This window comes from Heptranchias perlo, chromosome 14 (genome assembly GCF_035084215.1).
Source record: "Heptranchias perlo isolate sHepPer1 chromosome 14, sHepPer1.hap1, whole genome shotgun sequence".
Lineage (NCBI taxonomy): Eukaryota > Metazoa > Chordata > Chondrichthyes > Hexanchiformes > Hexanchidae > Heptranchias > Heptranchias perlo.
In genome coordinates, this window is record NC_090338.1 from 58,523,792 (window position 1) to 58,538,394 (window position 14,603).

General features: G+C 44.4%; 1 protein-coding gene across 2 annotated transcripts in view; it reads right to left on the minus strand.

Moving 5' to 3' along the window:
• Positions 1–14,603, minus strand: part of LOC137332159 (semaphorin-4C-like) — a 105,664-nt gene that overhangs the window by 12,688 nt on the left and 78,373 nt on the right. For both annotated transcript variants that reach the window (XM_067995866.1, XM_067995865.1), the window contains exons 8-10: positions 13,118–13,299; positions 11,620–11,761; positions 7,571–7,790 (exon numbers count right to left, since the gene is read on the minus strand). In XM_067995866.1, coding sequence (XP_067851967.1) covers positions 7,571–7,790; positions 11,620–11,761; positions 13,118–13,299 — 544 coding nt within the window. The remainder of the gene's footprint in view (positions 1–7,570; positions 7,791–11,619; positions 11,762–13,117; positions 13,300–14,603) is intronic.

The following is a 14,603-nucleotide window of genomic DNA, read 5'->3' on the forward strand; positions in this document are numbered from 1 at the left end:
GCATCTGGGATCTGAGTGAACAGAGCAAGCGACTATGTATCTTCTCAACCAATCAGATTGAAGGATTGTGAAATGAACAGGGCAGAGTCTGAACCAGGAAGCGTAAGTTAGAATGGGTGAATGCAATGTCAAATCAAGCACAGAAAGAGCAATAAAGAGGGGGAAAGAAAGATTGGATTAGGAGAGAGAGAAAAAAAAGGGTAAGAAAATTTAAATTAATTAAAAAAAAATCTCCAACAATTAAAACCCGAAGGAATGAAACTCCACACTTGTAATAGTTAATTTTCAGTGCCAGAGAGGTTGACTGGCAGTAATTAATACTGATCATGTCGTTAAAAGGGTACTTGGACTTACAACATAAGAAATAGGAGCAGGAGTAGGCCATCCGGCCCCTCCAGCCTGCTCCGCCATTCAACAAGATCATGGCTGATCTTCTACCTTAACACCATTTTCCTGCACTATCCCCATATCTCTTGCTGCCTTTAATATCTAGAAATCTATCAATCTCTGTTTTGAATGTACTCAATGACTGAGCTTCCACAGCCCTCTGGGGTAGAAAATTCCAAAGATTCACCACCCTCTGAATGAAGAAATTTCTCCTCATCTCAGTCCTAAATGGCCTACCCCTTATTCTGAGATTGTGGCCCCTGGTTCTAGATTCCTGTAAGAATTTTGTATGTTTCAATGAGATCACCTCTCATTCTTCTAAACTCTAGGGAATACAGGCCTAGTCTACTCATACGACAATCCCGCCATCCCAGGAATCAGTCTGGTCAACGTTCATTGCACTTCCTCTCTGGCAAGTATATTCTTTCTTAGGTAAGGAGACCAAAATTGTACACAATACTCCAGGTGCGGTCTCACCAAGACCCTATATAATTGCAGTAAGACATCTTTACTCCTGTACTCAAATCCTCTTGTAATAAAGGCTAACATACCATTTGCCTTCCTAATTGCTTGCTGCACCTGCATGTTAGCTTTCAGTGACTCATGTACAAGGACACCCAGGTCGCTTTGAACATCAACAGTTCCCAATCTCTCACCATTTAAAAAATACTCTGCATTTCTGTTTTTCCTACCAAAGTGGATAACTTCACATTTTTCCACATTATATTCCATCTGCCATGTTCTTGCCCACTCACTTAGCCTGTATATCCCCTTAAAGCCTCTTTGCATCCTCCTCACAACCCACACTCCCACCTAATTTTGTGTCATCAGCAAACTTGGAAATATTACATTTGGTCCCCTCATCCAAAATCATTGATATAGATTGTGAATAACTGGGGCCCAAGCACCAATCCCTGCGGTACCCCACTAGTCACAGTCTGCCAACCTGAAAAAGACCCGTTTATTCTTACTCTCTGTTTTCTGTCTGTTAACCAATTCTCAATCCATGCCAGTATATTACCCCTAATTCCATGTGCTCCAACTTTGTTTACCAACCTCCTGTGTGGGACTTTATCGAAAGCCTTCTGAAAATCCAGTTCCACCACATCCACTGGTTCCCCCTTATCTATTCTACTAGTTACATCCTCAAAGAACTCCAATAGGTTTGCCAAACAGGATTTCCCTTTCATCAATCCATGTTGACTCTGCCAAATCCTATTATTATTTTCTAAGTGTCCTGTTATCATATCCATTATAATAGATTCTAGCATTTTCCCTACTACTGATGTCAGGCTGACAGGTCTGTAGTTCCCTGTTTTCTCTCTCCCTCCTTTCTTAAATAGTGGGGTTACATTTGCTACCCTCCAATCTGCAGGAACCGTTCCAGAATCTATAGAATTTTGGAAGATGACAACCAATGCATCCACTATCTCTATAGCCACCTCTTTCAAAACCCTGGGATGTAGATCATCAGGTCCTTGGGATTTATCGAATTTCAGTCCCATTAATTTCTCTAATACTATTTTTTTACTAATACTAATTTCTTTCAGTTCCTCATTCTCGCAGACCCTTGGTTCTCTAGTATTTCTGGGAGGTTTTTTGTGTCTTCTTCCGTGAAGATAGACACAAAGGGGGTGATTTTAAATCCCAAGAACGGGTGGGTTGGGGGTGGGTGGGAGTTGAAAATATTTGTTTTTTGGGTCGTGACCACAACCAAGCTTTATTTCCAGGTTTAATGTCGGCGCGGAAAAGTACAGGCTTCCCATTGGGAATGCAAAGTCCGAAAAAATTTTTGGTTGCGACCCAAAAAAACCCAACTATTTTCAAATCCCACCCACTCCCAACCCACCCGTTCGTGGGATTTAAAATCACCCCCAAAGTATTTGTTCAATTTCTCTGCTATTTCCTTATTCCCCATTATAAATTCTCCGTCTCTGTCGGTGAGGGACCCACATTTACCTTTGCCAGTCTTTTCCTTTTTACATGCCTCTAGAAGCTTTTACAGTCTGTTTTTATGTTTCTCACTAGTTTACTCTCATATTCTATTTTCCCTTTCTTTATCAATTTCTTGGTCCTCTTTTGCTGAATGCTAAAATGCTCTCAGTGCTCAGGCTGACTGCTTTTTCTGGCAACGTTATATGCCTCTTCCTTTGATTTAATACTATCTTTAATTTCTCTTGTTAGCCACGGTTGGACCACTTTTCCTGTTGGGTTTTTGTGCGTTAAACGAATATATATTTGTTGCAAATTATGTATTAATTCTTTAAATGCTAGCCATTGCCTGTCCACCTTTTAATGTACGACAGTAGACTTGAAATTACTTGACTTAACTTAACTACCAAGTTTAGTTCGTATCTACCGCCCAAATACAGGAATTTCACGCCATTCATTGCATTTAATTGGTGAGGCAGTAAATGAGATCCCGTTTTAGTGAATGGCGGAGCAGCACATCTCGGACTGCAACTTTTCGATTTCCGTGTTTAACCGCGCATCTGTCCTCATCTGAAGTTGCCGTGCGATTTGCGCACAAGTAACGGCCTCACGTTATTTTGACAGTAAATTCTGGGCCATTAGTTTGTTCAAAGGAAAAAAACACAAACATTGTTCTGTTCCTTTTTAAATACTGTTTATCTGTAATTTCTGCCATTTGTAAAGGATCCACACCCAAGACATTATCTTATCTGTTCTCTCCACAGGTGCTTATGGCATTTTCAGTTTTGTTTCAGATTTTCAGCACCCCGGCCAGTTTTTTTTGCTTTTTGCAAACATTCAGGAATTTATTTTGGTCGTTTTCATAAAATTCCATTTTCTTTTCCCCCTTTTTAAAAAAGTTAACAATTTTCTCAGCACACTTCAATATACCAAATTCTCAAAGCCATGTGACAGATCCCAATATGTGGAGCTGCCCCACCCCAAGATGTCCCATTCCTCCAGAGATACTAGTCCTTTCTCCCCTGGGTATTACACACTGGCAGACTTTTTTCTCCCCGCACCACTGCCCTTTTCCCAGCCCTGAAATGATGAACCCACCTGACCCAAGCCAGCAGAGATCAGCTAACTCAACATTGGCCAGAGATTGATCCTGTTTGTATGGCTCACCATGACACCACATGTATTTATCCTCAGAGTCACTGGGGGCCTTGAATTTTTAAAAAAACTTTACTAATAAGGTTTTTTGCGAGCGAGTGTAGAAAGGGAGAGGTTTTTAAAAAATTCATTTGTAGGATGTGGGCGTTGCTAGCAAGGCCAGCATTTACTGCCCATCTCTAATTGCCCTTGAGAAGGTGGTGGTGAGCCGCCTTCTTGAACCGCTGCAGTCCGTGTGGTGAAGGTTTTCCCACAGTGCTGTTAGGAAGGGAGTTCCAGGATTTTGACCCAGCGACGATGAAGGAACGGCGATATATTTCCAAGTCAGGATGATGTGTGACTTGGAGGGAAACGTGCAGGTAGCGTTGTTGCCATGTGCCTGCTGCTGTTGTCCTTCTAGGTGGTAGAGTTTGTAGGTTTGGGAGGTGCTGTCGAAGAAGCCTTGGCGAGTTGCTGCAGTGCATCCTGTGGATGGTACAAACTGCAGCCACAGTGCGCCGGTGGTGAAGGGAGTGAATGTTTAGGGTGGTGGATGGGGTACCAATCAAGCAAGCTGCTTTGTCCTGGATGGTGTCGAGCTTCTTGAGTGTTGTTGGAGCTGCACTCATCCAGGCAAGTGGAGAGTATTCCATCACACTCCTGACTTGTGCCTTGTAGATGGTGGAAAGGCTTTGGGGAGTCAGGAGGTGAGTCACTCGCCACAGAATACCCAGCCTCTGACCTGCTCTTGTAGCCACTGTATTTATATGGCTGGTCCAGTTAAGTTTTTGTTCAATGGTGACACCCAGGATGTTGATGGTGGGGGATTCAGTGATGGTAATGCCGTTGAATGTCAAGGGGAGGTGGTTAGATTCTCTTTTGTTGGGGATGGTCATTGCCTGGCACTTGTCTGGTGCAAATGTTACTTGCCACTTCTCAGCCCAAGCCTGGATGTTGTCCAAGTCTTGCTGCATGCGGGCACAGACTGCTTCATTATCTGAGGGGTTGCAAATGGACCTGAACACTGTGCAATCATCAGCGAACATCCCTTTTCTGACCTTATGATGGAGGGAAGGTCATTGATGAAGCAGCTGAAGATGGTTGGGCCTAGGACACTGCCCTGAGGAAGTCCTGCAGCAATGTCCTGGGGCTGAGATGATTGGCCTCCAACAACCACTACCATCTTCCTTTGTGCTAGATATGACTCCAACCACTGGAGATATTTCCCCGTGATTCCCATTGACTTCAATTTTACTAGGGCTCCTTGGTGCCACACTCAGTCAAATGCTTCCTTGATGTCAAGGGCAGTCACTCTCACCGCACCTCTGGAATTCAGCTCTTTTGTCTATGTTTGGACCAAGGCTGTAACGAGGTCTGGAGCTGAGCGATCCTGGTGGAACCCAAACTGAGCATCGGTGAGCAGGTTATTGGTGAGTAAGTGCCGCTTGATAGCACTGTCGACGACACCTTCCATCATTTTGCTGATGATTGAGAGTAGACTGATGGGGCGGTAAGTGGCCGGATTGGATTTGTCCTGCTTTTTTGGACAGGAGATATCTGGGCAATTTTCCACATTGGCGGGTAGATGCCAGTGTTGTAGCTGGACTGGAACAGCTTGGCTAGAGGCGCAGCTAGTTCTGGAGCACAAGTCTTCAGCACTATAGCCGGGATGTTGTCGGGGCCCATAGCCTTTGCTGTATCCAGTGCACTCAGCCGTTTCTTGATATCACGTGGAGTGAATCGAATTGGCTGAAGACTGGCTCCTGTGATCGTGGGGATATCGGGAGGTGGCCGAGATGGATCATCCACTCGGCACTTCTGGCTAAAGATGGTTGCAAACGCTTCAGCCTTGTCTTTTGCACTCACGTGCTGGACTCCGCCATCATTGAGGATGGAGATGTTTGCAGAGCCTCCTCCTCCCGTTAGCTGTTTAACTGTCCACCACCATTCACGATTGGATGTGGCAGGACTGCAGAGCTTTGATCTGATCCGTTGGTTGTGAAATCGCTTAGCTCTATCTATAGCATGTGGCTTCCGCTGTTTAGCATGCATGTAGTCCTGAGTTGTAGCTTCACCAGGTTGGCACCTCATTTTTCGGTACGCCTGGTGCTGCTCCTGGCATGCTGTTCTACACTCCACATTGAGCCAAGGTTGATCCCCTGGCTTGTTGGTAATGGTAGAGTGAGGAATATGCCGGGCCATGAGGTTACAGATTGTGCTGGAATACAAATCTGCTGCTGCTGATGGCCCACAGCGCCTCATGGATGCCCAGTTTTGAGCTGCTAGATCTGTTCTGAATCTATCCCATTTGGTACGGTGGTAGTGCCACACAACACGTTGGATGGTGTCCTCAGTGCGAAGACGGGACTTCATCTCCACGAGGACTCTGCGGTGGTCACTCCTACCAACACTGTCATGGACAGATGCATCTGCGACAGGTAGATTGGTGAGGACGAGGTCAAGTAAGTTTTTCCCTCGTGTTAGTTCGCTCACCACCTGCCGCAGGCCCAGTCTAGCAGCTGTGTCCTTCAGGACTCGGCCAGCTCGGTCAGTAGTGGTGCTACCGAGCCACTCTTGGTGATGGACATTGAAGTCCCCCACACAGAGTACATTCTGTGTCCTTGCTACCCTCAGTGCTTCCTCCAAGTGGTGCTCAACATGGAGGAGGACTGATTCATCAGCTGAGGGAGGACGGTAGGTGGTTATCAGCAGGAGGTTTCCTTGCCCATGTTTGACCCGATGCCATTAGATTTCATGGGGTCCAGAGTCAATGTTGAGGACTCCCAGGGCCACTCCCTCCTGACTGTATATCACTGTACCGCCACCTCTGGTGGGTCTGTCCTGCTGGTGGGATAGGACATACCCAGGGATGGTGATGGAAGAGTCTGGGACGTTGGCTGAAAGGTATGATTCTGTGAGTATGGCTATGTCAGGCTGTTGCTTGACTAGTCTGTGGGACAGCTCTCCCAATTTTGGCACAAGTCCCCAGATGTTAGCGAGGAGGACTTTGCAGGGTCGACTGGGCTTGGTTTGCCTTTGTCGTGTCCGCTGCCTAATGGTCCGATGCCAGGTGGTCTGTCCGGTTTTATTCTTATGATGACTTTTCGTCATGAGATTTTACAACTGAGTGGCTTGCTAGGCCATTTCAGAGGGCGATTAAGAATCAACCACATTGCTGTGGTTCTGGAATCACATATAGGCCAGACCGGGTAAGGGCAGCAGGTTTCCTTCCCTAAAGGACATTAGTGAACCAGATGGGTTTTTACAACAATCCAGTAGTTTCATGGCCACCATTGCTGATACTAGTTTTTTTTATTCCAGAATTTTATTTTTAATTAATTGAATTTAAATTCCCCAGCTGCCATGGCGGGATTTGAACTCATGACTCTGGATTATTCGTCCAGTTCTCTGGATTACTAGTCCAGTAACATAACCACTATGCTCCCGTACCGTGTGACTGTAGAATTGGGGGCATATGTCGGGAACAGAAGCTCCCCGGGGTGGGCAGAAAAGTGGTGGAGTAGGTGGGATATGTGGGCCGGATAAGATTGGAGGTTTAGCTGTCAGTTTATTTTGCAGATGGCCCAATTACCTCTCCACGAGATCTTGTTGACCCTGGTGCTGGCCTGGAAGTTCAGTTAGGACAATTTATATGTACAAAATGCTATTGACAATGATGGGCATGAAATTCGCACTAGCCTGCTCGCTCAAGGCTACCAAACTGTTAGTTGGGTTACTTTACATTTCAAAGTACTGGAAGCTGTTTGCCAACCAGATACATATTTACTTTATGGAGACTTTTACTGTGACAGTACAACTCCTGTGGTGTTGCTTCAGTCCTAGTCTTGTAGAAGAATCAGTTGCAGAGTTATTTTGTTATTGGAAGACACAAGAAGGATCAACAAAATATAAAGCAGGGACCCTTTGGGCATCACCAACTCCTGACACCAACTTGTAATCTTCACCCTCTTGGGTGGTCAGGACCCTTCACCCATTGGATAAACTGAAAATCCCAATCTCTACTGGTCGTTTCTCCAAATGGTTCCAGGTACAGCCTCCATGTTCCTGGAACAATAACCAAGAAACCCGACTCAAAAGGGGAGCCGGACGCACTCACTTGTTCCTAGGAAGAGAACCTCGTAAGTCCCATCCGGTGAGTTCACTTGCACTGCAACAATCTCTGAATACTGTGCATTTCTGGTCACCAGCCCTGGCTGATCATTGATTGGGTGGACAGCTTGGTGCACAAGCGGATGGCTTCGGCTGAAGCTCAGCACGTCATCTGGCAAAAGCAGTGAACTCTCAACTGAATGGTTCCTATGCCAGTTAGTGATACACTGTAACAAAAAAAACCATAGGGAACGGTCAGAAGTCAGGATTTTCAGTGTCATGCTTCTGCCTCTTCACCAGCTTTATCTCACTATCCAGAAGGCATCATGGATTGTGCGTGATTTGGATGTTCCTGCAGACTGGTAATGGCGTCGTAGAGATACAGACGCCATTTAAGTGTGTTTGTGGGCCCCTGCGTCTGCATGAATGTACCACTTAACATTCACGCAAGTGGGTGTTTACTTACTTAAATATGTGTAGGTATGCGCACACGTATACTCACGTGTATGTACCTGAATGCATGTCTGGTTGTGTTTGCACTCACTCATGCTAGGTTATATTTGTGCATAAGTGTATGTACATACAGGTGTTTACCTATGAGTATACCTATACCCATGTGACACTGTTTGCTTGTTTCTTTATCTGTATGAGTACGTTTGTACCAGTGTGTAAGCCTGTATGCCTATATGAGTGTATTTTTACCCATGTGAGTGTTTGCCTGTATGAGCACGTGTACCCATGTGAGAGACTATTTGCCTGTATGAGTGTGTTTGTACTGAGTGTGTGTATGACCCTGTCCTCACATACTGCGCATTTCCAGCAAAGTGTGTTGGGGCGGGGAGGGGGTCGGAGGTCATCAATAGTGTTAAAGGTGACATAAAGACTTCAAGTTCGGGAAAAAAAATAACAAAATAACTGATCAAAATACAACAGAAGTGATAAAAACCAAGGAATATGATAAGTTAAAACAGGTTAAAAACAACATCAGGGCATAAGGGCAGGACAGGGCCTACTGCCAAATTAAAAGTTCTATACACTAATGCACATAGCCTAAGAAATAAAACAAGTGAATTAGAAATATAAATTCAGCTAAAAGGGTATAATGTAGTGGCCATCACTGGGATCTAGCTGCAAACAGAGCATGACTGGGAGATAAATATTACAGGTTATAAGGTCTTTAGGAAGGACAGAGGAATTGGAAAAGGGTGAGGAGTAGCAATATTGATAAGGGACACTATTACAGCATTTTGAAGAGGGGATATCAGTAAGGGTGAGCAGGCAGTAAAACACTATGGATAGAATTGAAGAACAAAAAAGGATGCAAGACTTTGGTGGGAGTCGTTTATAGACCTCCAGATAGTAGTGATAAAGTAGGGGGATACATAAACGCGGAGATCAGAGAAGCTTGTTGCAAAAACAGAGCAGTTACAATGGGAGACTTTAACTTTCAGGTAAACTGGGAGGTGCAGAACAGCTCAAGTCCCAACGGCAGCAAATTTCTTCAGTATATTCGGGACAGTTTTCTGGAACAATATGTTCTTGAACCAACAAGAGAACAGGCCATCTTAGATTTAGTAATGAGTAATGAGCCTGAACTAATCAATAATCGAACAGTAAGAAAACACTGAGCTAACAGTGACCATAATGTGATCGAATTCAATATTAGGTTTGAGAGGGAGAAGGGTGAGTCACGAACCAAAGTTTTAAATTTAGGTAAGGCTGACTATGGAGAGGTGAGGCAGAAATTGACCACAATAGGCTGAGCAGAACTATTAACGGATAAAACTACAGATGAATAGTGGGAGGCATTCAAAAAAGTATTTGGTAGAAAACAAGACCTGTACATACCGTTAAAGAGCAAGAGCTCTACTTGTATAATAAAACAACCTGGGTCAACAAGGGAAGTGAGAGATAGTATAAAACTAAAAGGGCGTATACGAAGGCAAAGAACAGTAGCGATCCCGCGGACTGGGAGAGATATAAAGCAAGGCAAAGGGATACAAAGAAAGTGGTAGGAGCAGCGAAAAGGGAATACGAGAAAAAGCTTGCGAAGGATTCCAAGAACAACACTAGAGGGTTTTACAAACGTATTAAGAGAAAGAGGGTGACTCAGAGTAACGTGGTCCCTTAATGACAGACGCTGGTGGTATTGTAATTGGAAATCAGGAAATCAGGAAATGGCAGACTTACTGAATAGTTACTTTGTATCGGTCTTCGCAGTGGAGGATGAGATACAAGGAAAACTAAAAATAAATTAAATCAAAAGGGAGAAACTAACTAGATTCAATATAAGTAAAACAAAATGGTGCTGGAGAAATGAATGAGATTAAAGATAGACCAATCGCCAGGAACCGATGGTTTCCACCCCAGGGTATTAAAAGGAGTAGGTGAGGAAATTGTTGATGCATAAGTCAGGATCTTCCAAAACTCTCTTGATTCAGGAATTGACTCCTTGGATTGGAAAATTGCCAATGTCACTCCACTATTTAAGACGGGCAAGAGAGATAAACTAGGAAATTGTAGGCCTATTATTCTAACGTCAGTTGTGGGGAAGTTACTAGAATCTATTATTAGGGACAGAGTGACTGAGTATTTGGACAAATATCAGCTGATCAGAAAGAGCCAGCATGGATTTGTAAATTCATGTCTCACGAACCTAGTTGAATTTTTTGAGGAGGTAACTAACATGGTAGATAAGGGAATGTCAATGGATGTTATTTATATGGATTTCCAGAAGGCATTCAACAAGGTTCCACATAACAGACTGTTAACAAAAATGAGAGCACATGGAATTGGAGACAACTTATTGGCTTGGATAGGAAATTGGTTAGGAGGTTGGAGACAGAAAGTAGGGATAATGGGTATGTACTCAAATTGACAGAATGTGACCTGTGGTGTCCCCCAGGTATCTGTACTGGGGCTGCAGATTTTCGCTACATTTATAAATGACTTAGATGAAGGAATAGAGAGATATATATCTTAGTTTGCTGATGACGCTATGTTAGGTGGCAGAGTAAATAGTGTAGTTGGAAGCAGAAAGGGGTTGCAAATGGACATTGATAGATTAAGTGAGTGGGCAAAACTGTGGCAGATGGAGTTGAATGTGGGAAAGTGTGAGTTGAATGTAAGAAAGATAAACCAAAGAATTTTCTAAATGGCGAGAAGCTAGGAACTATGGATGAGCAGAGAGATTTAGGGGTCCATGTACAGAAATCACTAAAAGCTAGTGGACAGGTAATAATAATTAAAACGTCCCATGGAATGTTGGCCTTTATTGCAAGAAGGCTGGAATACAATGGGGTACTATACTGCTGTTCAGAGCTATGGTTAGACCCCATGGAGTAGTACATTCAATTCTGGGCACCGCACCTCAGGAAGGATATATTGGCCTTGGAGGGGGCGCAGTGCAGATTCACCAGAATGATACTGGAGCTAACAGGGTTAAATTATGAGGACAGGTTGCATAGACTGGGATTGTATTCCCTTGAATATAGAAGATTAAGAGGTAATCTAATTGAGATGTTTAAGTTGATTAAAGGATTTGATAAGGTAGATAGAAACTATTTCCTCTGGTGGGACAGTCCAGAACCAGGGGGGGGCATAACCTTAAAATTAGAGCTAGGCCAATCAGGGATGATGTCAGGAAGCACTTCTTCACACAAAGGGTAGTGGAAATCTGGAACTCTCTCCCCCAAAAAGCTGTTGAGGCCAGATCAATTAAAAATTTCAAAACTGAGTTTGACAGATTTTTGTTAGGCAAGGATATTAAGGGTTATGGAACCAAGGTGGGTAGAAGGAGTTAAGATACAGATCAGCCATGATCTAACTGAATGGCCAAACAGGCTTGAGGAGATAAATGGCCTACTCCTGGTCCTATGTTCCTAGGAGTCAATGGATAATGATCAGGAGCTGGAACCCTGGTCCTTTTTCCCCCCTTCCCAACCTACGTGTACCAATGTCAGTTGTAGCATAGACTGGTGATCTTCCTGGTTACTCACCAGCTGACAGTTATATAGTCTGTTCTTATTCATTCATCTAATACATTTGGGTTCTTACAGTGCTAGGTCTTGGCAATGGAACTTGACCTTTATACTGAATCCAAGAAGAGCAGTCAGGTTTGTATTCTTCATATGGTCCATCCAGGGCTTCATGGATGCTTTTGATGTTGTACACACACACTGCAGACACAGATTCACTCCTAAAGTTGAAACAACAGACAGAAAACACAGGAACAAAGTTAAAATTACAAAGAGGCCAACAATGTGGGGACTGAAATCACCATTTTAAAATAGCCTCATCTCTCTTTGCCTACACCCCATCTCTGTCTCTGTCTGTCCAGTTACTTTACTCTGTATCTGGCACTGTGTTGTATCTCTCTTGTATGTGTATTTACTATTATACACACACGTCATATATATAAAAAAATGATGACACCCACACACAGAGATAAAAAGTTCGTTATATACAACACTATATATATATATATATATATATAATATATATATGTAGTGTGTGTGTATATATATATATATGAACTATATATTAGATAGATAGATAGATAGATAAATAGATAGATACACTCATGCGCTAGCGTGTTTTTCTATTTGCAGATGTCCCCCTCTCTCTGGTGCACCCTTTCCCATCTCTCCAGGCTGCACTTTATCCGATTTTAACCCCCTATGCCCGACGAGAATGGGGCAGATGAGGGCCACAGTGAAACTCAAATGTCGGGGTCTGATGAGGTCATTCAGATCCTGACTACATTTTAACGCTGGATGGCGGAGTTTGGCGTCCGGCACCAGCCGCACGAGGAGCGCCAGACATGAAGGAGCAGCACGCCCAGAAGAGGGCCGACGGGATATGTAATTTTAATTTGTAAAAAGACTACCTTGTGGGCCAGGAGGAGCAGGAGTGCACCTCTGGGCCCCACAAGGAAACGTAGGGCTCGGGCTTCCCTCCCACAACCACTATTGCCACTCCCCCCCACCCTTCCCACTTACCTGACTGTTTTATGCAAGTCCTCGCCCGTGGCCTCCTGCCATGCACACCCGGCTCCCGCCCACCGGCCTGATGCCATTGATGGTGGGTGTGGACGGATGTCGGGCCTGGAATATTTAAACGACGCTGGGTGTTAAAATGGCCTGGGCCTCACGTCGGTGAGTCAGGGAGAGCCCGATACTCGCTACCTCAGCCCACGATCACCCCCGATTAAAATCAGGGCTGATATTATAGTGCATGTGTGTGCCTTCTTCTCTTGCTGCACGCCCCTCTTTCTCTGTTCTTTCACTCTCTCTGCACGTGTGAGTGCGTGATTTCTCTGTATACCCCTTTCTTGCTATCTGTCCCTCTCTCTTTGTGCACGCGAGTTTGTTTCCCTCTCTCTTGCTGTGTCGGAATCTGAGGTCCTATCATTTCAGTGTGCCCATTGATTTTAGATTTAAATGCTCTTTAGATTATTATTAAGCACTACTATGACACAGAGCACTTTAAAAGCGTTTGTATGATTATATAAACCACATTAGCAGGTCGGGGTATGGATTCATTTGTGGCTTACCACTGTGAGGTGAACACTGCGTAAAATACTGTACTGGTCCAGTCATTGGGGTCTTGCTGCAACATAAACACATCCTGAATCATATCCAAGTAAAGCTTGCTCGATGGATCACTGCACATCAGCGAAGTCTTCAGGAAGCTTGACCACCTCCTCTGTAGAATCTTCAACCCACCAATGTCACCCTGAACCCAAGAATTAATGAGGAAAGTGAGGAACGTTCTGACATACAGTCCACACAATAGAGTTCCAGCAAATAAGGTCACAGCAATCATTTAATTTGCATCCAATGGGAAGACGACGGCACACTGTGACATGGTGTTACTGATAGGGTTAGATTAAGTAGGGCGGGAGGAGGCGCATGAGGAGCATAAATACCAGCACAGGTCAGTTGGGCCGAATGGCCTGTTTCTACGAACATACGAATTAAGAGCAGGAGTAGGCCATTAGGCCCCTCGAGTCTGCTCTGCCATTTGATAAGATCATGGCTGATCTGATTGTGACCTCAACCCTACTTTCCCGTCTACCTACTATAACCTTTGACTCCCTTGTTAATCAGGAATCTATCTAACTCAGCCTTAAAAATATTCAATGACCCTGCCTCCACTGCACTCTGGGGAAGGGAGTTCCGCAGACTCACAACCCTCTGAGAGAAAAAATTTCTCCTCATCTCCGTCTTAAATGGGAGACCCCTTATTTTTGAACTGTGGCCCCTAGTTCTAGTCTCTCCCACAAGGATATAGATTGTAAATAGTTGAGGCCCAAACATTGATCCCTGTGGCACTCCACTCGTTACATCTTGCCAACTTGAAAATGACCCATTTATGGCTACTCTCTGTTTCCTGTTAGCTAACCAATCCTTTATCCATGCTAATATGTTACCCCCTACACCATGAGCTCTTATTTTGTGTAGTAGCCTTTGATGTGGCACCTTGTCAAAAGCCTTCTGGAAATCTAAGTTCACCACATCCACAGGATCCTGTCTCATTACACATTACCGTCTGTCATGTAAATTCTATGTACTGCCCTGACCATGTGCGTACTACAGTGTCCATACATGATACCGTGCTGTGTGTGACACTGCCATAGCACAGTACTGCTTCCCTGCCTGTGTGCAACACTGCAGTGACAGGATTACTGCCCTGTGTGTAGCATTGTCTATCTGTGTATAGCACTGCAGTGACACTGTTACTGTCCTGTGTGTGGCACTGCCTATCTGTGTATAGCACTACAGTGACACTGTGTTACTGTCCTGTGTGTAGCACTGCCTATCTGTGTATAGCACTGCAGTGACACTGTGTTACAGTCCTGTGTGTAGCACTGCCTATCTGTGTATAGCACTGCAGTCACACTGTGTTACAGTCCTGTGTGTAGCACTGCCTATCTGTGTATAGCACTGCAGTGACACTGTGTTACTGTCCTGTGTGTAGCACTGCCTATCTGTGTATAGCACTGCAGTGATACTGTGTTACAGTCCTGTGTGTAGCAC